The sequence below is a fragment of the Passer montanus genome, unplaced genomic scaffold (assembly GCF_014805655.1).
Source record: "Passer montanus isolate IOZ18808 unplaced genomic scaffold, ASM1480565v1 scaffold3, whole genome shotgun sequence".
Taxonomy (NCBI): Eukaryota; Metazoa; Chordata; class Aves; order Passeriformes; family Passeridae; genus Passer; species Passer montanus.
Genome location: NW_024367707.1, coordinates 7997333 through 8022920, shown reverse-complemented (window position 1 = coordinate 8022920; position 25588 = coordinate 7997333). Strand labels below are relative to the sequence as shown.

The following is a 25588-nucleotide window of genomic DNA, read 5'->3' as shown; positions in this document are numbered from 1 at the left end:
AATAATTTCAAGGAAAAAAAGAAAAGCAATTCAGATGGTGTTAAGGGAATAATTAGTCTAACCTCAGGCTATCTGCAGTCAGTTAAACCATTCAGATCCTGGATCGTTCATATTGTTAATGTGTTACTTGTTTAGACATGCTACTAATTTATAGAAGGTTAATGTGGATTGTTGAAGAATTAAATTCATTCCAAGTGTTTTCAACAGCCAATAAGAAAAAAATACATATTGTAGAAAAAATAAATTTCAACATGACAGGGCTCCTCTTTTCTTTATCTTCCTTTAGATTATAACATGCCAATTTATGGAGAAAATATATCAGTTTGAACAAATTACTGCCTCTTTGGTGGGAAAATAGAGGAGATTTATTATTTCCCCAAGCCTTTTCATATTTTTTTTAAAAATTATACAATTAATGTTATTTTACTTGATTATTTAGTTATAACTTCACAAGACAATATATCCATCTTTGAGGAAAAAGCAATAAGCAGGGATCATTTATTCAACCTATTTGATTATTTCTGCAAATCTACTTCATTATCCCTGTCCTACAAAATATAAGGAAAAGTTTTAAAATTAGCCATTTCTTTCTGAAGGAAAACGCCCCAGTACTAAAGTATGATGGATTTTACACACTGGGTCATATATATGGTCTATATACATTCAGAGCAAATGTTTAAAAATTAAGCTACTTTGAAATGAACAAAACTGATATATTCTTTCCAGAAAATTACTAAAATCTGATCTGTAGCTAAAAAAAAAATCACATTTATTGGATGGTTGGTGTATACTATTGAGGCACTTTGCATTGGCATACTATACACTGCAAAAGTAAGTGAATAAATAAATATAGTGCCTTAGGAACATTTTTTTTTTCATTTCTGCATTTACACATGCACTCGTCTGTCCAAGTGGCTGGTAAATTATGGAGTAAACTGAAATTATAAAATTCTTGAGTGTTTTAGTAAAACAATCACAACACAAATTCTGAATAACTAAATAGAAATTATGTACTTTGAAAACAGGGACATCATTAGGGAAATCAATCCCAGTGAGGAAATCAGCATTAAGTCATCAGCTATTACTCCGCACAGGAATGCATCATTTCAGCTCTGCTCCTGTTGAGGTCACAACTGCTGTTCTCCATAGGGTGGTGGTTGTATTTACCTTCCTGTCATTAATCCACAGACAGCCTTTGGATGTTGAAAAGGCCACTCCTATGTACAACATGACAGCTACATTGAGTCTCCAGCTTGGGGAAGAATTCATAATCTAATGAGTGTGATCACAAATGAGAATTATTTCTCACAGACACTGTATATTCTAAGAAAGGACATGGAATCTTCAAATCCAACAGCTGCTCCCCTGGACTATTCTACCTTATGCTGACAAAAAACCAGAAGCTGTTAAACAGGGAAGATTGCTGAACTAGCCTATCTTGTATTATTTCTCCTTACATTTGTGTTGGAAAATACATGTAACTCCAGTGTAACAATTTTCTTTTCTTTCTCTGATGTAACTATCTTATGCAGCTGATTTGGGTTCATTAAAACAGCTGCTATACTATCTGCATTCAGACACATCTGGATGATTTGATAATTAGAAGGTTTCATACTACTTAAAAAAAAGGGGGGATTCTGATAAACCCTCCAGAAATTCAGTCCTTTCTTTGTGTGTTAACAACTCATATCTAAATAGAATTAAACAATCCTAGTAGTATACTAACCTGTCCAACAAGTGCTGGATTTTCCTAAGTGAGGTTGAGAAAAGGCAAAATTAAAGCAAAACCTTAAAATGTTGTAGGCAGCATTAAAATCTGTTAACAACAAGTAAAAGTATGAATGAGTCTTAACTTCAGAGATCTTATAAAGTGAACAAAAAACCCTGTGCAGCTTATCAACATAAACAGTCATGAAGAGCTCATAGAAAGCTCAGGCCAGGGCTGTGGAGAGGAAATGCTTTTTTCTGTGTTGCATAATTACTTGCAGCACTTGAAAATTTCATCTAGCTTGTTCATGACTTCTATGTGTAGATTCTGTGATTCAGCAGTTTGAAAAAGAACACATACCTGTTTCCTACAGGAAAAAGCATGGCAAAGTGATTTTTTGCCTTTTTTTTTTCATTTAATAAGTGATTGTGGTTTTGGTTTTCACTATTTGATCACTGAGGCGAGAGAAAGAGAGAAGCATGAAAATACAGTCAGCAGAGCCTGTGCAGAGGGAATAGTACAGACTTCACAGAAACAGCAGACTCCCACCAGCCATAAATTTTGGAAGTTTTTGGCAGCTTCTGCATTTCCCCTCATGCTTGAGAACATTTCAAAGGCAGGATTACAAAAGCAGACGTGTTCAGTTCGAAACTGTAACTGGGGCTCCGGGGAGAGGGAAGGGGCAGGCACAGAGGCAGCGCCCGCTGGTTTCAAGGACTCGCTTCAAAGCCTTGCCCCTCTCCCTCTCTGCCAGGCGAGGATCACAGCCCGGCTCACGAGTCACCGCCTCCCCATTTAGACAATAGGAGGAGGATTAGTTAACCTGAGACTGCGTTACCAACCTGTGCCTCTGACCTAAATACCAGAGTTAAGCGCCAGGGCTTTGCGAATGCAGGACTGGAGGCAGGAGCTGCACTGACACAAAGCCGGCGCTGGGCAGCCTCTGCTCCAGCCAAGCGCTTTACAAACATACAGCTGCCGTATTGCACCTACCAATTAGGGATTTCTCCATATATTCATGGGATAAGTTTTTCACATACCACAAACATGAGGTCACAGAAAAGATCTAAGTAGTATCACTTCCTTAAAGCAATAATTACCGTGATTAAACAGCAGCATCAAACCTCCTACTCTTGCTTTTTCCCTGGGAGGATTTTCTTGGCTAGAAACTCCTGCTACATGCTGATGTTCACCTTGTCCTTACCCAATGGCATGCCTAGAATGCAGAAAATAAAATACTGAAAAAAAACCACAACCAAACCTCAAAATAAACGAGACTTGGCAATAAGTAAATGCTCAAATTTAGAACTATTTGGGATTTTAAATCCTTGCATTGATTTTTCTTTCCACTGTTTAAAACTTCATTTCTCCCAGGGAAGTAGAGAAGGGAGGAGAAGAAAACTAGCACTGTTTGCATACTCCTTTTGCTGAGCCTATCATCTTTGTTAATAGCCTGTAATGAATAACTCACACAGGGATAAACATGCTACCACTATTATTTTGTCAGCAGAGTCAGTATGATTCAGAGGAGAGCAGTCATATGACTGTCACAGTTCCCAAATGGTGAAAAGGTGTGGGAAAACAAAAATTAGCAGCTGAGATAGAAGGCTTAACTTCTACTACTATGAACAACTGAGCAGCCTGTAGCTGATTTGAAATACATATACACACAAACTTAAAAAGGAAATATTGTCCAACAGAAACCACTCTAGAGCAGACAGGTTGCTTTTCCCTGAGAAGCCTTAGAATGACAGAGAAAAATCACTGTAAGTTGATCTATTTATTACACCAACTTGGTCAGAAAAAGCAGAGTTCTTTGACACACAATCCCTCTTCTTAGGGTCTTAAATCATATTGACTTTAAACTGCTAACATTGTAAGAGTGCATCCAGGCACGACAGCTCATACTTCCTATGTCAGACTTCCTTTTTGCACATCTGTCTTTTGAATCATGTGATAAAATAGATTGCAAATTAAATATCTGCACACAGAACACTGCCATGGCCAGAAGACTGGAGCCATTCCTATAGATACCTGTCAGACACCAATGACATCTGCTGGTTTCCAGAAATCAGGACTACTGGGGTCAAGACAAGTTGATTCTGGGCACAATTTTACTGCTTATCAAAGGCCCCTTTGTGTGAGTTTGTGATAGGGTTCTCCAGCTCAGGAGGGAGGAATGTTTACCAGCAAGCAGCAGGCTGAGGAGATTATTATATGCTGAGAAGCAGCATGTGAAAGTCTCCCAAGACTGGTAAACTCTGGAGACCAGTTGTTCTGTTAAATCCACCAGAACTGATAAATTCAGAACACCAGGAGCGTGGCTGGCTGTGTACAAAGCCACTGCACACATTTGTTCTGTTAAATCCACCAGAACTGATAAATTCAGAACACCAGGAGCCTGCAAAGCCACTGCACACACGAGTATCAGCCATGGTTTGCATTAACTTGGATCATGCACAAACAGGTAGTGGTTGCTACAAACAAAAAACCCTACGGGATTACACATACACACTTGATGAAGCAGAGAGCTCTTCAAAGGACTTTGTAACCTACCTAGGAGCCAGAGGTCCCAGGGTGGGGACTGACCTCCCAGTGTAACACTCATGACTACTCCTACACAGGAGCCACGAGTGTTAGACAGTGAATGTGTGGTGTGAATAGTTGTCTGCTAGTAGTAGCAGCTTTAGCAGCAAAAAGCCTTCTGTTCCTTGGGATGTGTATGTTTCCCAGCTTGATCTACAGTCATGAAAAGGGGAATTTATTTACAGAATCAAACATCCAGCTATTTTATCAGTTATTTCTTGGCAATACTAATTCCTCCATTACTAGGACTGCTGCTGCCACTGATTTAATTTCTCAAATGACTTGTTCAGAAAAATACTTGCAAAACCCACTTCATGAAAGATCTCACTTCCAAGACTTTCTTGGAGGTCCAGAAAATGGGACTCCAACAGCTCATGACAGAAACATGGTTAGCCAATTTTACCATTTTTCTAACCCATGCAATTTAGACTTCTCATTTGAACACCAGCATGCACAGACATTAATCATCACGAGAGACCAAATAAGTAGGCTAACACCTTTAGTTGCAAGGCAAGTTTAGGAAAGCAAATACCTCGCATTAATCATCACGAGAGACCAAATAAGTAGGCTAACACCTTTAGTTGCTTTTACCTCTGAAAGGCAAGTTTAGGAGAGCAAACACCTCTAAACAAAATGCCTGCTGCTGCCACTTGAAGATAAGGTTCTAGAGAACCTGAGTCTTTGTTAATGTCTGCTCCATTTTTACCTTATCCCTGGCCAAAAACCACACATATCAGCAGAAACCTTTCAAGTATTTCCAGGAGACCTTTAGATTTTGGCACATAAAAGTGAGACACATATGCAGTACACCTGCATCATTACCAGTGAAAGCTGTACCATGCTACTAAACATTACTAGATAGTTGAAGAACTGTTCCCAGGAATCCTAGAGCTGTTAGGAAAGTGTTTAATGACCTCATCTGATGATTTACAAAATAAGCATTCATGCCTCAGGAAAGTCTCTTTAGTAGGAACACGTTGTTACTATTCTACTCTAATAATTTCACAACTACACTGCTGTGATTTCACTGTTTGGTTCTTTAAAGTAACAACTCCATGGAATTAGAAACAGCCAACATTTGTGTTTATCAGCTTTTCCCCATTTGTCCCACTCTGTTATTTCAACAAAGGGATGTGAAGACAAAAGGAAGTTTTTTTTCAAGACAGACAGACCAATGATGGTTAGTTATGAGAGCGGGCTGCTATGTGCTGCCAAAAATCAACTGCTGGACTGTTTACTCTACTTTGCAAAATCTCCTTCAAGTGCCCTGAGCTGAATAGTAGCTTTGCTGCTCTGAAGATTTCTGCTCAGATGGCTTAGCAAGGTCTTGCCCTTAGCTGCAAGCTACAGGATTGCACCTTGAGATTTTTTGCTTCATTTAAGTGTTTATTATCAGGAACTTCTGGAAATTCCAGTGATAACTGACTGCCAAGCCCTGACAGTAGGTTCTTAAGCTTTGACTATTGCCTGACAGTGGCTTAACAAAGAGAGAATTGTAAAAAACCCTCAACATTCTCATCCAGTAAATACTGAGATTCAAATAACCATGACAATTTCTTAAGACATTCTTGACATCTTAATGGAAGACTTCCCTTTTCTGTAGCTAAAAAGAAGTAATTTAATACTTTGAGTATCTCAAAAGGGAAGTTATATCACTAAAGTGGGTTAAGGTTACAAAGTACAGTTCTCTCATTTACTGTTTTTCTAGGCAGTGTTTTGCATTTAATGTGCATCAGTTTACTCCCGTTGCCAGAATGAGAAGATGACTCAGACTGAAAAACATCACCACTTAATGCTTCTAGAGGACATACATACAGAAGTTGAACTTTCTGATGAGACAAAAAGAATTATTCTGAAACATCAGTATACCTTTGAGTTAATAAATACATTCCACTTTTCCTGCCAGACTTTGTCAGAGAGAGATCATGGTGGAGATGTCAACTATTAACTCTGTTTGTAGAGAAAATGAAAAGCAAAACTCTGACAACTTCAGAAAAATGGTGACAAGCAATAAGAATGTTTTACTTACATAAAGCAGAGATAATGGGAAGCAAATGACTGTGATTTGGGATTTTCTAACCTTTCTACCCCTCATGAAGCTAGTGGGAAAAATTTGATTAAAAATTACTATCTCAGTAAGTAGTACAGGCCATTCTCTTCCTAGAAGCATAAGCAGGATATTCCTCAAGCCAGCAAAAGGAGGAATAATGAAAGAGTTGCCCAATATTATTCAAACTACTTGAGATAAGCCAAAACCACTGAGCAGCTAGCATCAGCAGAGAATCATCTGACTCTGGGATTGAGCAAGCCAATCTTCTGACTCTGAAGCTAGGTTAACATCCCAGGAAGGCCAGGACTTACCAGTGAGACTAGCCCTACCACTAAAGGGTATGGGAATGGCCTCCCAAACCTGAAGCAGCTTAATCATGTAATAAATATTCATGAGCTCTTGAAATTTGGTTAAGAGGTCTGATCTGGTTCTCCACCTCCAATAAATACTCCAGAAATCTGAGGTTGGACTCCAAAAGATAGGACTGAAAGGTACCGAGTTTTGTTGAAGTGGTATCACTAAAGTTATTTAAAAGGTTTGACATATGAAGATAAACTCTTCCTTCTTTGAATTTATCAAACTCCATACTCAAATTATGAATTACAATTAGTTGTATAACTTAGATCCTTTCTATACCAGCTTTAAGATTTCTTAAAAAAGGCTTACATTTCACATGTGTAAACAGTCATCTTTCAAGTTCAATAGAACTATTTTTAAAGAGTAAACACTGATTTTTTTTTCTTAAAAAAGTTCTTTTATAGTCCAAGAATTATGATTTTGGAATAGGAATTATTAGAAATACCTTAAAAATATATTTTCAAAATCTGTAACAAAATAATGACTCAATCTTTAATATTAAATTCTTCCAGTAGTAAATAATTAAAATACCAGTCTGTAAAAAAATCTGTAGAAACAACACAGAAATGCTATAGAATATAAAGCTGTATAAGTACCCATGAAAATATAAATATTATTTAATGGTATAACTTTAATATATTTTTTTTTCAGAATAAATTTAGTCAATAGTTTCTAGGACTTGGCCAGTCTCCACACAATCATATCTGAACTGAGCTGAGCTTCTGCTATTTTCAAAGCAGTTTCCCGGTACAGGGCACCATTCAGTGTTTGGTTCATACTTTGCACACTCTCTTCCCTCTCCTTCTGAAGCTCCTTTCTGAATTGCAGGACTCCTTCCTCAGTGTCCAGTAAAGAAGCCAGAGGAGCATTACTGATTTTCTCGCCAGGCTCATTCCCCCATGTCAAGCAGTTTCCAGCTTTAGTTTCTTTTAAGAAAAGAGAATTCTTCAAGGTGAGCATTTCCTTTTCCAGAGCCAGTGCTAACTTTTCAGTAAGCACTGCTTTGCTTCCAGATCTCAGGAGTTTGACACTGCAGCTTGGAGGGAGAACTCTAGTAAGGCTGTGAAGGCACTGGAACAAGACAGTCAGATTTCTGTAAAACAAAATTATGATGATGTCAAAAAAGTATACTCTGTAGTTTCCACCTATCACAGAAATATCCTAGCCAGATAACAGATCAATCCAAACACAGGAATAAAATACAAGCACAGACCATAAACACGGGGCTCAGTAACTATTAACAAAATGGGATCAAAAGTTAATAGTAACAAGTAAAATCACTTTTCAAAAGGAACAAAAAGTCTTGAGACTTAACATTTTACGGATTGACTGCTTAAACATTTCAGTCTTTCCTCTTACATAGAGGAAATCAACTCCTAATTTGAGGAAAAGACTGAACCTCACTACAAAATACTCTTACCAATTACACCTTTTATTTTTTAGCTTGAACTCTTCAAAACAGCAACATTTGGCAATACCTCAGAAGTACTTTTTATGTTACAAGCCTTAACCAGCTAAGTCATAAATTGTGGCAGCATTACTAACTTGTCAAACCTGGCTTAGGAAATATTTGTCCAAGAATCTGCATAAGAAAGAACACCAGTCAGACTCTTCAGATTATTTCCTTTTCATAATCATGGTAGATACAAAATAACCAAGGCAGAAACATGTACAAAAATTTATATTACAATACTAAACAAAACTTACTGAGTGAGAAATTTAATTTAACTTGAGGTTTGTAGTTTGGTTGTTTTTTGTTTTAATATTAATACATAAATATTTAATATTTAAGGTTTTTTAAAAATTAAAACATTTTGAGGAAAAAAAATTAAATTACACATTATACTAAGAATAATGTAAGAAAAAAAGAATATAAAATTATGATGCAGCAAAATTAAAAGAATGAATAGTACCAAAAAGGTATTAATGGAGTGTAGATTTATTTGTAGTTCAGTGTTCCAGCCCAGACAAAACTGAACAACTCCGTTCGGGTTCTGCCATAGTTCTGATCTGAAAACAGGTCTATTATCTGTCATGATATGGTAACAATCTGGTGATTGTTACCATATCATCATATTGGCAGCCAACTGGTTATGATTTCAGCTGGTGTTTATGGTACCTGTAAGAAACAGCACAAAGATAAAAAAGGGTGTATGGAAGATGAATATAAGCTATGCTTTTCAAGGGATTTTACCTGCAAAATATTGTTAGAACTCCTTCAAATGGATTTTTCAGGGCCCAATTAAAAATTGTACCATGGATATTTCCTGCTTTATGACAGAATATGTTGTCCTGGCATTCCTTAAATGGTGTGCACTCCATTTCTCCCAGTAACCATGAACTCACTGGAGTCAATGTGCAGTCACAAGACACAATCTGAAAGGAGAATCTGACAGACACTGAAAGGACAGCAAGTATATCTTCCATGGAACCTGCAAGAAAATACAGTAGAAAAAGGTATTTGAACTAAATATTTGATCATGCTGCATGCATTAGATGAACTTTGATTTTTGGCTCATATTCCCAGTTTTTTTGTGAAGGATTTGCACCTGACTTCAGGCATTCTTTGGAATTTGCTTCTCACCTAAATTCTTATCTCTACTTCTGTCAAGAAAAACAGTTGCTTACTGGAACACCACCAGTATAATGGAAGCTCTTAAGATAATGATCACCTTGCCAAAAGAAGACCATTAATAGCCTGTGATAGTAACATGACATGTTGGCTTTAGCAGTGACACAGCATTAAAGGAAGAAAAATTAAAATTCATTGTAAACAATAAAAAGGATATTTCATTACCTGAGCAAAAGCCCAGTTCAAAATCAATTCAATCAGGAATATTGAAAGAAATGAAAATAAATTACCTTAATCTATGTGTAGATGAGGAAGAGCTTCAATTACTTCGGTATTATTTAAGAGGTAGTAGTATGTCAGAAATAAACTTCTGTATCTAATTACAATATCTTATTTACAGAAAAAAACCATAGCCTTCAGCATTCTGTACTCAAACTTATCTTCAAAATTATCTTTTCCAGATACCCTCATCACCAATGCTAGCAAAACCTTACAGCAACTCACTAAACATTTTTTCCATTTTGAAAAATGTTCCATCTCCTCTTTCACCCAGCTTTAGTTCCCAAAAAGTCTGTGCAGCTTGTGTTCAGAGAGGAACTTAGCCTGGCACCACCTAGAATAAACAGAAGAATCAAATATATATATTTATAAATCCAAAGTATATAAATCTATTTACCTGTACAGTAAGTATTATCCTTTAGCATCTTTACTGAATATCTGCCATTTGAAATATCTTCCAGACTTAACAAAATTTTCCCACAGAGTACAGTAATCTTTTTGCTCTGCTGTAAACCATCATTCTGATGGTTTTGCTTCCTGGCATGCAGAAGAACTACGCAGCACACACGATGAAATGCCAGTAGTGGTGAAAGGCTGGTGACAGCAGTGACTGTCCTTGCTCCATCCAGATGAATCCTTGAAGACCTCTTAGGAAATTCTTTTTTCAGATCATTCTTGCTATGCAAGTCCAATTTCATCTTTTTTGGAGGAGGTTCAATTTGACTTGAGGAGACTGCCAATGCTGAGAAGGCTTTGTTCAGCTTAATGATTTTACTTTGACACTTGATAATTGGAGAAATTGAAGAGAAGTCTTGATCTATCACTAGAGATAAACTGACATCACTCAGTGACCTGTGAAAATCCATACAATATGACTGCACTTCCAGTTCACATTTGTGCCTTCTGACAAATAACCACAACTCTGCAGACATATGCAGACATTTAAGACATAAATTCCAATACTATTCCAGATTAAGTCATAGACTTTGCAAAGAGACTAAGTTGTTCACATGACTGTTTCATATAAACCAAGTATAAAGATTTTTCAAGATATGGACTGAATTTTTAAAGAGCTTCTAGGAGTTAGATGCCTCATTTCAACCAAAAGAATCTGGATGTTTAATTCGGCTAGAAAAAGTTGAAAAGTCTACGTAACCTATAAAAATACTCTATGACATTTATGGATTATTTTTTTAAGATTTTACTTTGTTTTTAATAAAAGACTGAGAAAATATAAATTCTGCCCTTTTGAGGACTAGAAGCTCTTCTGATACTCTACATTTTTACAGATATTCAAACAAAATTGAATGCAGAGTAAAATACGAGGTTTAAGATACTATTACCTTGAACATGCAGCAATTTCCTGAAATGTATGAAGTATTTTATTTATTCAACACAGGGCTCTTTCACTGAAATCCTAATATTACTGTTCCAGATCCTCACTCAATGAATATATTATTCTGTCAATCAATTCAATCTCAAGATGTCACTGACATTTGAAAGTCTTATGAATGTCTAATTTTCTTTACAGAGAAGTATCGCCACCTCATAAATCAATCCATGATATCACTGAAATCTTGCATTACTAGGAAGCACAAAAATAATCAATAAAAAATTACAGTGTTTGGGTTGGAGATAAAGCAAGTCCTTTCCCCCACAAACACAGGCTGTTGTACACAGTACTGAACTGGAGCTCACAAGACCCAGGTTCTGCTGCTGGCCTGTCAGGTAATCTGGGACAAATGGCTTCTCCACAGATCTTTTCTCAACTGTAAAAATGGGGGAGAGGGCTAGACTCCTGCTGCTTTTTAAAATCTGCTGAAGATTTCTGAAGTTATAAAGGAATGAAGTATTTAACTTAAAAAAAAAGGCAAAGGCATCATCATGAAAGCTAAAAGAACAAACACTAAAAAGGCAAAACCCAATCTTTTGCCTCAGTGGCTCTTAAGAGAGGCTGTCAAGAGGATGAGGTTAACTTTCCTGTAAAGTTACAGCAATCTGGCAGTTGAGAAAGAATACAGCCACAGCTCCAGCAGAATGGCCAGAGGGCCTAACAGGTCAGCTCCCTCACAGCCACCTGGATCATTTTCAGTGGCATCAGTAGTCTTTGAGCTCAGCCTAACACAGCCTCAGCTACACTGCCTGTGGGAACGTGGGTCAAAAAATAAGTTCTGACTCCACCGAAGTTTACATTACACAACTCATGTTGTAATTTTATATTTTACATAATCCTCTTGTTTCACATTGTTTCAACTCAGTTCCCTCTCTGTAAGGGAAAATGACATAAGTAGTTTACAACTAGAACCGAGTAATTAAAATAAATAGAATTAACAAATAATTTTGAAGATAATAAAAGAACCAACCAAATTATTTTGAAGGTTTAAGTACTGTATGATTGATTGTTCCATATGATTTCCACAAAATATAAGCTGTGCAAGCATTTTGATTAGGTACTTGACTAAAAGAGTTCAATTCCAAAGCTAAGTATTAATTAGTTGGCAAGAGAATTTAATATATTTTCTTTTGTGCTTCTTGAAGCAAATCAATTAGGAATGGCAAGTAGCTAACAGTAAAGCATCAGGAACTAAGACAGACCTTTATTTACAACACATACTGATGTCAGCATTGCTATGTCAACATGGACTACAAAGAGCCACAATTTTTGTCAAAGAAATATCTTTTGTAAAAAGTCTCCAGTAATATTGCAATTATACTCACACAACTGATTTCTGGCTGTATAATGTATTTTTCTGCAGAGTGCTAAAGAGCAAGCAACCAGTAGCAAAAATACTGACAAAGACATTTGAAACACTTCATATGCACATGTTCAAAATGAGAAAGTTCAAATTTATTGCAGAGCTTAACCCACATATTCATTTTCTATAAAACTACCAATGAAATTATTGGATAAGTGTATATACTCACAAATAAAATGCTTCAGTTAGTTTTACTCCAACTACCAGGCTGTCACCCACAACACGCTGCCACAATTCCTCTGTGAAGTGCTCTGGGACTTCAGATGCCGATGATGTCTCTTTACTAAGAGAATCATGAGGATTTTCTACATCATCCCAGAGAGAGACAAGGCCTTCCTTACAGAAAAATGTGGATTTTTAGATAAATTAAGCAGAGATTTTAGTTCTTTTTTACTGCATTACTTTGTGTTTTACCACAAGTGACTGCTGGAAGAGCTTTTAAGATACATAAATGATATAAACTATTTTATTCTCTACAATAAATAGAATTGAATTTTCTTAAAACATATATCATCATGTAGAGTACAACTTATTCTCTCCTTGTAAACATCATATGTCAAAATCTTGACCTGTCATACAAATAATTGTCCAAAGATTTAAGGTGCTAGAATTTATATTATTGCATTTAATTGCTCAATACCTTGTTGTGCAAACCCAGAAAACTTGAAAGATGTCACGACAGTAATTGAAAGAGATCAACTCCATTTCAATTAAATTAGGTTTCTTTTCAGCAATGTATTAAAATAAGATTTTCCCAACCTCCATCACCTTCTCAGCCCACAGTTCACTCTGCCCCCATTATAAAATCAATTTTTCTCACACAGTTCTATGACAACTAGCTTTTTGTAACATGTGAGATTACAGATATTCGATATCTAGGCAACTGTGGCAATTAGATAAGTACACTCCCCTCGTGTTTGTCACTAACTCTGTAAGAGGTTACTCCTCCATACCACTCAATTGTCAGGAGGTATTGTGCACATCAATTTCAAGTAGAAGCAACTAAATTTACTCCTAAATACATATATTGGCAAGTTAAGAAAATGAACCAGACTTAAATAGCAGATTAACGAGTTTTGATAGTGGCAACCCCTACAGGCAAAAGGGGTAAGTGGTTGATGGCAGCACCCTCCACAAATGGCTTGGCAGAATTCAGAAATGATCTGGCCCATCTCCTGCATTTTACCTCTTTTGAGTTTGGTAGAATATGGGTTCTTTCTTCAACTAGATCTATTAATGCTCTGCAAGACTCAAGAATAACCCTCCTTTGGAGTCCTAAATGCTGCTGCAGCTCTCGAACAGATGTCCAACCAGCCTGTAAAAGATAATCATTAGACTACTGCACATAAGATATTAAAGCTATCAAAATATCTTTTTAGCTTTTCATTTTTATCCAAGAATCATAAATAGCATTTCTAAAAAATGTTCAAGTCACGCTACTCTCTTGTTAAAATATGAATCACAGAATCTTGGTCTTTCAATATTAAACCTAGAGTTAAAGATAAATATTAAGGTAAACTTAATCAAATTACATAGATATTCAGATATATTTATGTTTATATATTTCTGAGTGATATCCTTCATTATTAATCCTGCTTCACTTTTTCATGGACAGCAGTTTCATCTTCTTCTCAAGATTTGTATTGATTATTGGTCAAGTAAACGTATTGAAGAGTTGACAGATATATAAGCAGACACACATGTTGGCTGTGTCTCTGTTAAACAAAGCGCAATGAAAAAACAACCAAGGCACACCAACCAAAAAAAAACAAAAAACCACAAGCCAAGCAATAAAGAAAAAAAAATCATGCCAGCTTCTCAGGTTTTAAGAAAGCTCCTCAAAGCTATTATCTGGAAAGGAACATCCTGACAAGTCCAATGTTGTCAAGGAGAGAACTCAACTCTGGAATGCAAAAGCAAAATTCCCTCTTCCCCATCCTCTTAGAAAACTCCCCCAAACACATAACACATATAAATCCATGATAAGCCTGAATAAAAAAGCAGTTCTTGTAAGTAAAGTGATCTCCTCTGCTCAAGCTGCAATGGCAAAGGACATTTAGACCAACAGCACTCTCATGAAAAGCTTTGCAAAAAAATTGTCACTGATTCAACTGAGATTCTAAGCATCAGATTCCAAGCGATAATCCAGGGCCAGACTTGACTCAAGAGATGAAAATGAAGCGTTAAGAATGAAGATGAGTCTACAATACCTTCCTAATTTAGGTCATCAGAACACTAAGCCATCATTTACTCCATTGGAGCCAACTCCTGAATAAACAACTGAGAGCCAGAAAGCAAATGGGGAAGCACAGATGTGGAAGCAGTCAAAATGGCCAAATATTCACTGTTCTATGCTTGCTGACCAATCTGGCTTTTGCAAGCCCTTTTTCCTCCTAAAGTAACACAAGGAAAAGACCTGAATTCCACCACACAGCAAACCCAAGACTGAGTTGTGTCCCCCTCTGTCACAAGTGACAGGTACATCCTTTCTGCTGGATGCCAAGATGTACTGCACTACAAGCATCAGGAGGAGTTATAGGTTTTGTGCTGTGAAACTAAGAAAATAAAACCAGATCCCCTGAGAAGAGAAAATAAACATGAACATAAAAACAAGGCAGTCCAGAGCCAAAGACAATAGAGCTGTGAGTAAATCCAGAATTAATAGTCCTTACAAAATTGTCAAGTAATGGGGGGAAGAGTAGACCAGTGGACATAAAAACACTTCTTTTTTAATGCCAAAACAATCAACTAAAACCATAAGAAAACCTATAACCTCAGCTGTTGCAGTACTACACCAAAGAATGTCTTCAGAAGACACAAAAACAAAAGTAAAAAAAAACTTCAAAGGAGAAAAGGCTGGATTCAGGCCCAAAATAGTATATACAAAATAAACATAGAACAATTCAAAATTGCTCAAGCTGATCTATTTTTCAATTCCACTGCCTGCAAAATGCAGTTTATATATATTACTATGTATAACTTAAACACAACTTACTTATCCAGTGGACTATAATTCATTCCTGCCAAAGTTCTCATGTGGTTAGAAAACAGCTGTGCAGATGTGAAACAAGGGTTAAGCAACAAGGATGCAAAAGGGCTGCATCTGCTATTTTATCTTGCTCTAAAACACAAGATTCCATGGAGACTGTGAAAACTTGATTTGATTGCAAATTCTAGAATACCTGAATTTTGATGATAAATATCAAGAGGCACCACTTCAAGACTAAACAACCTTTGAAAATTCCCAAGCTAAGCAGAATCCATGCAGTATTGCTTCAAAACAAGCACCCTTGAAATTCAATTATACATCAGATTATAAAACCAGCAAGAATACTTCACTGTTCAGCAAATACAATACAGAACAATGGGGATTTCAACAAGGTAGCAACAGTGAGGTTAAAAAGAAATATCTGCACCTACTTCCAAATTCATCAGCTTGACAACTTCAAAAATTTACAGCATTAAAACACAGTAAATTTCCAGCTGCTTACAATGCTTATGGCTAGCAAGTGGCTTTGAAAATTAGAGATTAAAAAGATCTAAAAGCACAGAAATATTAGGTCTTGGGAAGGATCCTGTGTCTGTAAGAATTATATCAGCACACGATAGATAAAATATACAACCAGTGGCTTGTTTCCAGCAGAACCAGTAGCAAGTGCAAACCAAAGAATTAATTTCATCCTGACACAGATTCACAGAGCTGTACAGCTGGAAGCCAGCAGGTATACTGAAAGAACAAAGTTATGGAACATAGAAGGTACAGCTGTCAATGGCAGGGTGGACAAGCTCATTAGATTCGTGGAAGGAGCAGCCAATAAGAGACAGAAACTAATTTCTGCTTTGTAGAAGAGGAAGATAATGTAATGAGTAGGGCAAGAATGCAGCAGTGAAGCCAGTTTTAAAACAGGACAGTCAAAAAAGAAAAAAATGCAGAAACAGAAAGATGCACTTGGAAGGAAGACTGCACTTCTGTTAAGGCCAATAGGCCTCTAACATGCAAACTGTAAAAAAGCAGGATTGGAAGGGACCTCAAGAGGTCCTCAAAATTAATCCAGCTTCTATTTTCTTGGCCTTCTAGGGGGAAGAAGACATTTTATCCACTGTTCTCCAAACAGCTTTTATCTTTTGGATGATGCACTTTAGATATCTTGTTTGTCATTAGAATTAGAAAAGTCTTTTCTTTTTCAGTCTTTTCCTAATATGTCCTCCTTTTACTTATTTATTGACTGGTAAATTATTATCAATTCATTTGCTTCACTTTTAAAGGCTGGAAATAAAACTGCCACAATACCCTACTTTGTTTTCACTAATTCTCAAGTGACAGGAATAATTACCTCATATCTAGTCTTTAAAGTACCCTTCACAAATTAACAATAGCCTCACATCATTGACTCAGTATGAAATTCATGTTCTCCCCTAAAGCTTTTTTTTCTTAAATAGTCTTTCTCTTTGTCAATTATTACCCATTTGGTAGAGGCTAATATACACACTGTAAAAGCACTCACACTGGTGAGCATGTTGGGTGGGGAACACCCAAGTTTGTTTTATAAATGAATCTAGTTAAAAGAAGGATACATTTTATCTTTATCTACAATACATCTCAAAACTATCCTTATAAAACCACTAGTGACAGGACCACGGGCAGAAGGTGGTAAAATAACCACAGTCACCAATTTGTGCAAATGCACTCACTGGAAACCTGCCATTACCTGACCTGAAAGTTATCTATGTCATGGGGAGCAAGAGAAGTAAACATTCCATTTTTTTTAAGCTGGTATTTAAACATGAATAAAATGACTGCTAAGGAGCTCTGATAAGACAGCTTCAGCATTAACTCAAACTTTTAATTAAAATTAAGTTAGACCACTACAATTACCTAAATGCACTTATAACAACCAAGAGAACTAAAACAGACTACTACTGATTGAAGAATAAATACTTCACCACGTTGACCTTTTCCCTGAACCACTTCTTCAATAATAACAGTATCATTAGCCTCACCCTCTAGATAATGCAATGATACACAACAGTAATTTACAGAAAACATGGAGGCAGAACTGTTGAGTACAAACCTGTAATCTTGTTTCAAGGGCTCGGACAGTAAGCAAACCATTCTCTTGCAATCCTTCTGCAGCAGGAACATCATGCTTATAATTGATACCACTCTGAAAGAAAAAAAAACAAAATCAAAACTCTGAATGAATTAAAAAGCTGAAAGTAAAGTACAGGCTATTACACAGCATTATAAAAATCTGGGAGAAAATACAGCAAGCCAGGAGAATCACACTATGTCTTTTAAAAGCAAAATCCTGTTTTCTGAAAGCAATTAGAATTTAATAGTACATAATGGAAATACCCAATTATGAGAAGATAATTAACAAGCACTATGGCCTTCATTAAATTAAGGGTTCTTAGCCAAAAGGTAACCATGGTGGCAAAACTATTATGTATGTTAAGCATCTTCAGCTGCCTTAATTTCCCAACAGAATGTTGATACAATCATAGAAGCAAAATAATGTCTTCAGATAATTTAAGATTACAGCAGGGAATATTGTATTCAAAGTTCAGGGCATTTCACAGCACACATCCAATTTCACTTTGCATCAATACTTTAATGATTTGTTGAAGTTTTCTTAATTTAGTAAGCACAGACTGAGTAGCTGAGAAAAGGCAAGCTCAACTTACTGTATAGTTGACCTCCCCAAGATCTGTTATTTTGAATGTATTTAACACGTCTGTATTGGAGTCATCCTTAAAAAGCAGTAACAGCTGCTCACTTCCAGAGCCAATAAAATCATCCACCAGAACACACTTCACTTTTTGCCATTTGGAAGCCACCTACAGTAAAAGAGGTTTTAAAACACATTTATTAGAATAAATCTTGTATTTGAGATCTCATTTTGGTGAAGCTTGCTTTCCATTAAGAGAGAGTCTATCAAATTGTGTGAAATATAATAATATTCATAAGTTTCAAGCTCTCACTCTCACCCCATCATTTAGAGCCTATGTAACTCTGGAAAAAATTAGCCATTTCTCTTTAAAGATCACTTTTCAGATTACAGGCTGCAGAGAAGATGACAACTTTTCAGTTTATTCAAACAGCTGAACAGCTGAATGTTGTAACATTTATTTAGAAGCAGTATTCCTTGAAGATCAGCTAAAGGCATTGTACCTTTGATATTGAGAAATATCTTTGTTTCACAACAGACTTAACTATGTTTGAAAGTTAAAGAAAATTTTTATAATCGTGCCAGCAACTAAATAGTACAAATGTTTATTTCCTGACTTATAAAAGTCTTCCTGTTGGACTGCTACAAAATTCTAGCAGAAACTTTGTCTCTCCCAATTTTAAGAAACAATAGCAATTCCTTTTCCTGTCATTTTCATAAAACAACATTTTCTAGGAACAACTTTTTATTATCAGGAATTAAGGCTCAAAAAGCTTTGATGTTCCAATGAGCGGTTTATACTTTGCAATGATATGAGGCTACTTCTAACACAAATCATCCAGGCACACTCATGACTGCCTTACAACTTCAAGTTTTTCACACTATTGCAGTTTTCAATTAGCAACAGAAGCTTTGGTCAGATTCATAAATGTATTACTAAACAAGAGAATAATAATTTTCAGATATATAAGCAAGCAATGAAAGCAAAACAATGTCATACTTTAGACAGGTTATTTTACCAGCAGCAACAATAATAAACAAGAAATCTAAAGAACTTAAACATGCAGGTTTTTAGTTGCAGGACTTTCAATAAGACAATATATACAAAAAAGACCACAGTAAAATGGAGCTGTTTAAAGCCAACAGTACCTGTAAGCTGTCTCTCCTCTGTACAACACAGCTATTTCCAGAGGCAAAAGACACAGCAAACAGCAAATCCCTGCTGCTGGTTAGAGCTGGTTTTACTGAACATGGCTTTTGGTAGGGAAGCTCACAAACACCTTTAGGGGCACCATTGTGGAACCAAATAAGCTGGTTCTTGTGGGTTACAGCAACAAGTGATACTCGGAGCTGTGTTCTCCATCTCTCACTCCTGCAGACGTGGAGAGAAGACACCACTCTGCTGTAGGCATGAGGCATGAAGCACGTGCCACTCAGAAACTTCTGTGACTGAATCGCGTATCCGAAGAACTCGCTACCCCAGACAGCTCTGTCTGAAACAGAAATCCCAGCTGGGTCTCCAGCCTCTGGCAGGCAAGCAGTTCTTATCCCTAAGACAACAGTGCCTTCACCCACAATTTCACCCGTCCACACCACACGAGAAAGATGAACAGGAGCACTTTGAACCACGCAGGTGCTGGAAGAGATGTAGAACAGCTTGTTGGCATGTCTCCACAACAGTGATGGGCCAGCAAACAACCTGATGTCTTCTTTCAGCTCATAATCCAGTTTAAAATAAAAGGATGGCTCAAATTGGTTAGAACTGTGAAGCAACAATAAAAAGTATTTGACACTGTTCCGTTTTTTCTTCTGCATCAAAATGCAGGGAAGAATAATCCCTGTTCTGGAATCTGTTGTGCAGCTACAACAAATCATTTCAATTTTTGAGTGACTGGCTCCCATGCTGAATGCTCCAGAAGACTTCTGAACAAACAGCTTAGTGTCTCTGTTGAACGCCATCCTTCTGACACACAAATTCACTGTTTTATCATCTGCTTCCTCTGCACACGTTGGTTTTGACAACTGAAATACGAGGACTTCACCATTATAGGACAAGAATTGATCTTGCTCACTCAGAAGCATCTTGATTTATCTTTATGTATATTCCTCTACAAGAAAATAATGTGTCCCTGTTTCTGTCAGGCTTATTTCTTTGTGGAAATTTTAACCTTTCTGGACATTTTCCATCTAGAAAAAGCAAATAAGAAAAAAAAAATTAAATTATTTTGGGATGAGCTGAACTGAGCCTTAAGAACAACTTTTGCATTGCAAAGCAATAAGAGAAACATTTGAGAATGAGGCCAGTGCATGCTTTAATCTCATAGATTAATAATGAAGTTAAACAACTTTGTACTGAGAGATTTAACTAACAGGAACAATTCAGGAATGTTTCTTTACCAAAGTATGAATTCTGTGGTTATCAACAGCTGCACAGTGTAATATATAAACTGACAGAAAACAAGCCACACACTCACAATTCGTGTGATTCTATTGAAGCAGCCACAAATATACTGAGCAGACTGGAAAGTAACTGTGCTTTGAGCTCTGAATTTAAAGAGCCTTCTCTCGGGCGGAATGCGTGTTAATAGCTATAATTTATTTTTTGTTAAAATTATAAGGCCTCGAAGGAGAAAGCTGTCTGAAGAACCACCCAGTCATTCTGCGCCCAAGTGGACTGGCTCCCTCCCTCTGTCCCTCCTCGCCCAGAGGAGGCCCCGGGGGCCCCGAGGGAACCGCGGCCGCCTCACCAAGTTTCGCTCCGCTTGCGGGACCCGCAGCGGCGCCCCTCGCCCGGCTCAGGCCGCGACACCGCCCCCTCCCGCACCGGGACCGGGGACAGGCAAGGCAGCGACCGCGGGGCCGTGCCGCGGTTCCCAGCCGACGGGGCCGCTCCGGGCCGGGCCGTGCCCCGGGCCGTGCCCCGGTTCCGGGCCGTGCCCCGGTTCCGGACCGCTCCGAAGCTCCCGCCGCGGGAAGCATGACGGGAGCGCGGGCGGGGCCTGCACGCCACCCGTCTCCCCGAGGCCCCGCCCCCGGGCGCCGCTCCATCCCCTTTTCCCGCCGCTCCTCGCGCTGCCGGAGCCGCCTCAGTGCGGGCAGACCCGCTGGATCATGGCTGAGGTGAGTCCCCGCGCCCCTGTCCCCTCGCTGCCGCCGTCCTGCCCGCCTGACGGGTGCTCTCGGCCCAGCCCCGCCCGCAGCCGCTCGCGGTTGGTGGTCCGGCGGGGCGGGTGGCCGGGCCCTGCCGTACAGGTGAGGGTCTGGGGCTGTTGGGGCCCCGGCCTTTCCCTTCCTTTCACGGCGCTCCTGTTCCTTGTTTCCTTTCAGCAGCGGCAGGATAAGGGGGCGCTGATAAGCGAGACCCGGCGGCGTTTCGAGGCGGAGTACCTGCCAGGTGAGCGGGGCTGCGGGCTCTGGGGCTGCTCCGCTGTCACCTTTCCTCTCGGGCTCCGGGTGTCCTGCTCTCCCAGGTCTGTGCCTCTTCACAGAATCCACTGGGTAGGGAAAGGCCTCCGAGATGATCGAGGCCAGCCTGTGACTGAGCACCTGTCAGCCAGCCCACGGCCCGAGTGCCACATCCAGTCTTTCCTTAAACACCTCCAGGGATGGTGACAGCCGCCTCCCTGGGCAGCCTGTTCAAATATCAAATCGCGCTTTGTGTTAGGAGTTTTTTCCTAATGTCCAAGCTGAACCTGCCCTGGTGCAGTTAGGGTGTCTAATCCATGGAAGGGTACGATGCCCAGCAGGTTCTGTGCTGGCTCTCGGTGCTGGGTCCCTGTCTTGGGCTGCAGGCTGTGCTGGGGCAAAGCTCTCGCTCCTTTTCCCTTGCAGGCTGTGCTGGGGCAAAGCTCTTGCTCCTTTTCTCTTGCAGGCTGTGCTGGGGCAAAGCTCTCGCTCCTTTTCTCTTGCAGGGTGTTTGGTTGGCTGGAGAGTGTGGCCTGGGACATTGCTGTGCTTGGTGTTCTTTGGCATAAAACATGTCAGGGAAGGGGGAGTGGAGGCATTCTGACCTCACCGAGTTTGTCAAAGGAAGTTGTTTGTCTGGAGTAACTTGCACTCAATTTCATGCAGGCCATAATTAAGATCATGCTGCATGTCCAGCTCGGTTTTTAAGTGCAGGTGCATTTAAATTTGCAAATGAAGGCCGGGAGATGCTGGGGATGACTAGGGGAGAGGGAAGGCTGGGGTAAGCCTAGAGTGGTTTCCTTTTATTTCAAGGTTGATTTGCATTGCCTATGTTAGAGGAATGTAGAGTATGCTAACAACTGCAGTAAACAATATGTTGCATTGTGACTAGAGACTTTCTACTAAAGACATACATCTATGTAATTTTTAATGCAAATACAGTAAAAGTGCAGTAGTTGTGTTGCCTGCATCTCCTTCAATATGAGCCTCAGTTCTGCAAACAAATGCCTTGCTTTGATGTTTCTGATCAGAACTATTGAGGTCACCTTGCTGTCTATCACCTTTATGTAAGGGTTATGTGCTTCTTCATTGTAGTGGGCTGGAACATGCTTTTGGAAAACTTTGAAGGTCTTGAGGGTGGTACAACTTTGTCTCATATGGTTGCTCTGCTAACTTTCATAAAGAAGACTACTTTGGCCTTGGTTACAGATGACCTTTATTTCTGATGACAAAATTGATTAGAAAGTCTTAAAGTAGTGAGAGCTTATTTTACCATTTGGTATTTCTAAGTGAATAAGGATATCTTTGTAAAATTCAGGTTTGAGTTAGTGGAGGCTCATCTTAAATTCTAATTTTTATTGCCTCTTAATGTTTTCAATTTGTGTATATTTTCATATGGTAGGTGATTCAATTTGCTTTGTGTTCCTCTATCCCAGAGTCACACTCATAAATAATTATTTTAGAAAGCCTGAGACTGCTGTGGGACAGTAGTTGTGGAAAAGGGGTATTAGTCTTTCAGTTGATCTACTGCTTAAAATCTCGGAATTCCACAAGTTTATCTAGGTGTAACAATGCTCTGTTGGGCTGGTTGATACAGCCATTAAATAACTGAATGTTGTTGCAAGGTAAGCTGTAATCCTATTTGCAGTATTTTGAACACTTTTTCACAGTAAGCCCGTTTTTGGGTCATGTTTTTAGGATTAAGACTTTTTTGAGTTTGTGTTGCTAAGATTCTGCCACAACTTTAGGAATGCCCCAAGCAAATTAATGTTCTCATGACCACAATCCAGAGTGAAAAACACAGGATTTTAATTTTGTACTGCTCAATCAGCCTTTACTGTGTGTGTTCTAGAACATATTCTTTTATGCTCCTTAATCAAAGGAATGTGGGGCTGCATGTGTGCAGACACCCTCAAACCTGTGACTTGGGGGTGTAAAGGTGCAAATGATTGCTTCATACCCAGGAATTTTAGTCTTTAGTCTGCTTTCAAAACTAAGGGCACTGTCAGGCTACACTGAGAGGCTGATCCTTCCTGTAAAGTTTAGTGTGGTCAAAGAATTGTGGGCCTCTACAGGGCAAACTTTATTCTGTTTACACGTGAACTACAGGTGTTAAAGTTGGAGAAAAGTTTTCAGGCAGTTTATTGTTTGTTAGGGGTTTTTTCTGTTTATTTTCTGGGGTTTTTTTTGTTTGTTTGTTTTTTTTTTTTTTTTTTTTTTTTTTTCCTGGAGGTTGCAGCTGCCACTGTTTTGTTTTCCCTCTGGGGAAAACAATGTAACTGGTTATTCTAGAAACACAGTAATTCTGATCATCAAAGATAAAGTGATTCTTCCATATTCTGCAGCTCATAGTTATTAGTTTCCCTCCTGCCCCTCCTCATGTGGGAAGATTTGGTAATGGTCAAAAATGCTGAGATGGATTTATAGTAATGTTTACTTTTGTTATGAAATGAAAACTTAGAGGGTCTTTGAAATCCTACTTTTTCATTGAAATTATTTATTGGCAGAATACAATTTTTTAGTTCAAAGTAGAATCTACAAAAATATATAGGTGATTCAGAAAAGTCTCATATTCCAACATGCATTATAATTATTATTATAATAATATGCTGTGGTGTTGATAATTTTCAAGGTTGGGTACAAAAAGTTTTGTTCAGCAATTGAAAACACCATAAATCTGATTTTTTAAATTATAGTTGTTTCCTTTATGTGACCAAATCAGAAGATGCTTTTGATAGTCAGATACAGTGTGAAAGTGTCAGAGAACCTTACTGGTTTGTCTTCCTAAAATTTGTACGAGAACTTTCTTTCTGGAGTTATTCAGCTTATTTGGCTGTTGAAGTATTCTAGAAGGAAAGCTTGGCCACTGTTGCATCTTATCTGCAAAACAGTATTTTTTATTAACTGAAATCTTGTGGGTTTTTTTTCCCTTCAGTTAGCTTTCTAGCTGGATTCTGAAAACAACTTCAGTTCTTGTGAGGAATGTATGTACCAATAATTAAAACCTTGTATTTAAAAGGTTTGTCTCCAATAGTGTCCCTGTTAGTCCAATAGACTGGCAAACACTGTCTGATGTGGAAGGCAGACAATACTTTGTCTTCACTGGTTTTGGGCCTAATTTTTCTTTTGCCTGTTTAGATTCTTTGTGGGAGTTGGTGACGTAAATGATTTTACTGGTGAAAGGAACAATGAAAACAAAAGATTATTTTTTTCTAGCACTGACTGGCACTAACAATGTTTTCTAGCAAACAAGCATATATTTTTCTGTAGTGAATTTCCATTCCTTTCTAAAATTAGCTTTTATTTCTGGGCTATTACTTTCTATTTTAATGTCACTGTGGAATTTATTTACAATCAAGTCTTGTTTGATTTTTTCAGTAAACTAGTTTTGTTCATATTTTGTTTTGCATGTTAACTGTTTCTAATTGCCTGTTATTTCCTGGCCCTCCCCACTTACATCCTCTTCCTTTCTCCTTTAGGCAAGTCCTACTTTTCAGAAAAGATTTTGCAAGAGAGGTTTCCTATCCTTCCAATGTAAAGGATTAAATTTCACCATTACTTTTTAAGCCTGTAGCAAAGGTGTTTTGTTAATCATATGGGCTGATTGCAAATAAATTTTTAGACATATGGGACACCCTTAAAAATCAGTGGTAAGACTGTTGTAGAAGAGTCATAAAGTAATGTTTTGCATACCTGCATGTCTTTTTATGCTCTAAAAAGTCTGTTTCCCCTGGTTATTAGCTTTTAGGCTGAGACTGGTGGAAGGATAAGATGGGAAACACTTTCATAGAAAGCTCTGTAACATTAATGATTGAGCTTTTTATTGAAAGCAGTCTTTATTGTCACTGACAGTGTTCGGTTTTGCTAAAAGTTTATCTTACTTTGTGAAGGTAGTTATTTTATTTGTCTATTGCTGCTTGAGGTTATTGAAATAATTCCTTATTGGATGGAAATAGTGTTTGGTTTGTTCTTCATTCCTGTCCCTTTATGGCTACTGACCTTCTTAAATTGTTTCTAGTCTTGCTGATTTTCTCATGTAGCAACTGAAGGCACATACCTGAATTGTTACAGTGCCTAGCTTAGTGTTTGGCATCAACAGCCAATTAAAATGGGTTTCCTCTTGGTAGCCAGAGTCAGAGAATTGATTGTGACCATTTTAAACCAAGAATTCTTGGCTGGAATAGCTTTAAGACAGTAGATAAATTG

At 38.1% G+C, this 25588-nt stretch overlaps 2 protein-coding genes across 3 annotated transcripts in view; one reads left to right on the top strand and one right to left on the bottom strand.

Moving 5' to 3' along the window:
* Positions 1-6853: 6853 nt before the first annotated feature.
* On the bottom strand, positions 6854-20899 carry FANCB (FA complementation group B). Its single transcript, XM_039714299.1, has 9 exons — positions 20725-20899; positions 19127-20164; positions 17994-18146; positions 17381-17473; positions 13495-13623; positions 12478-12644; positions 9950-10404; positions 8896-9133; positions 6854-7794 (listed from the first exon to the last, which is right to left on the bottom strand). The coding sequence occupies exons 2-9, from the start codon at positions 20057-20059 to the stop codon at positions 7374-7376; spliced, it is 2589 nt and encodes an 862-aa protein (XP_039570233.1). The 5' UTR covers positions 20060-20164; positions 20725-20899; the 3' UTR covers positions 6854-7373.
* Positions 20900-21018: 119 nt separating this feature from the next.
* The window catches only part of MOSPD2 (motile sperm domain containing 2), a 34579-nt gene continuing 30009 nt past the window's right edge, over positions 21019-25588 (top strand). Inside the window, exons 1-2 of one of the 2 annotated variants that reach the window (XM_039714444.1) lie at positions 21019-21097; positions 21305-21371. In XM_039714444.1, coding sequence (XP_039570378.1) covers positions 21089-21097; positions 21305-21371 — 76 coding nt within the window. In that variant the 5' untranslated portion in view covers positions 21019-21088. The remainder of the gene's footprint in view (positions 21098-21304; positions 21372-25588) is intronic. The other variant, XM_039714445.1, reaches the window with a different exon arrangement.

Coding starts and splice junctions, on each gene's coding strand:
- FANCB (XM_039714299.1), bottom strand. CDS start 20,059: ATGCTTCTGAGTGAGCAAGATCAATTCTTGTCCTATAATGGTGAAGTC. Junction 13,624..17,380: donor CCCTTGAAACAAGATTACAG/GTTTGTACTCAA, acceptor TATCTTTTACAG/GCTGGTTGGACATCTGTTCG. Junction 10,405..12,477: donor CTAACTGAAGCATTTTATTT/GTGAGTATATAC, acceptor GGATTTTCACAG/GTCACTGAGTGATGTCAGTT.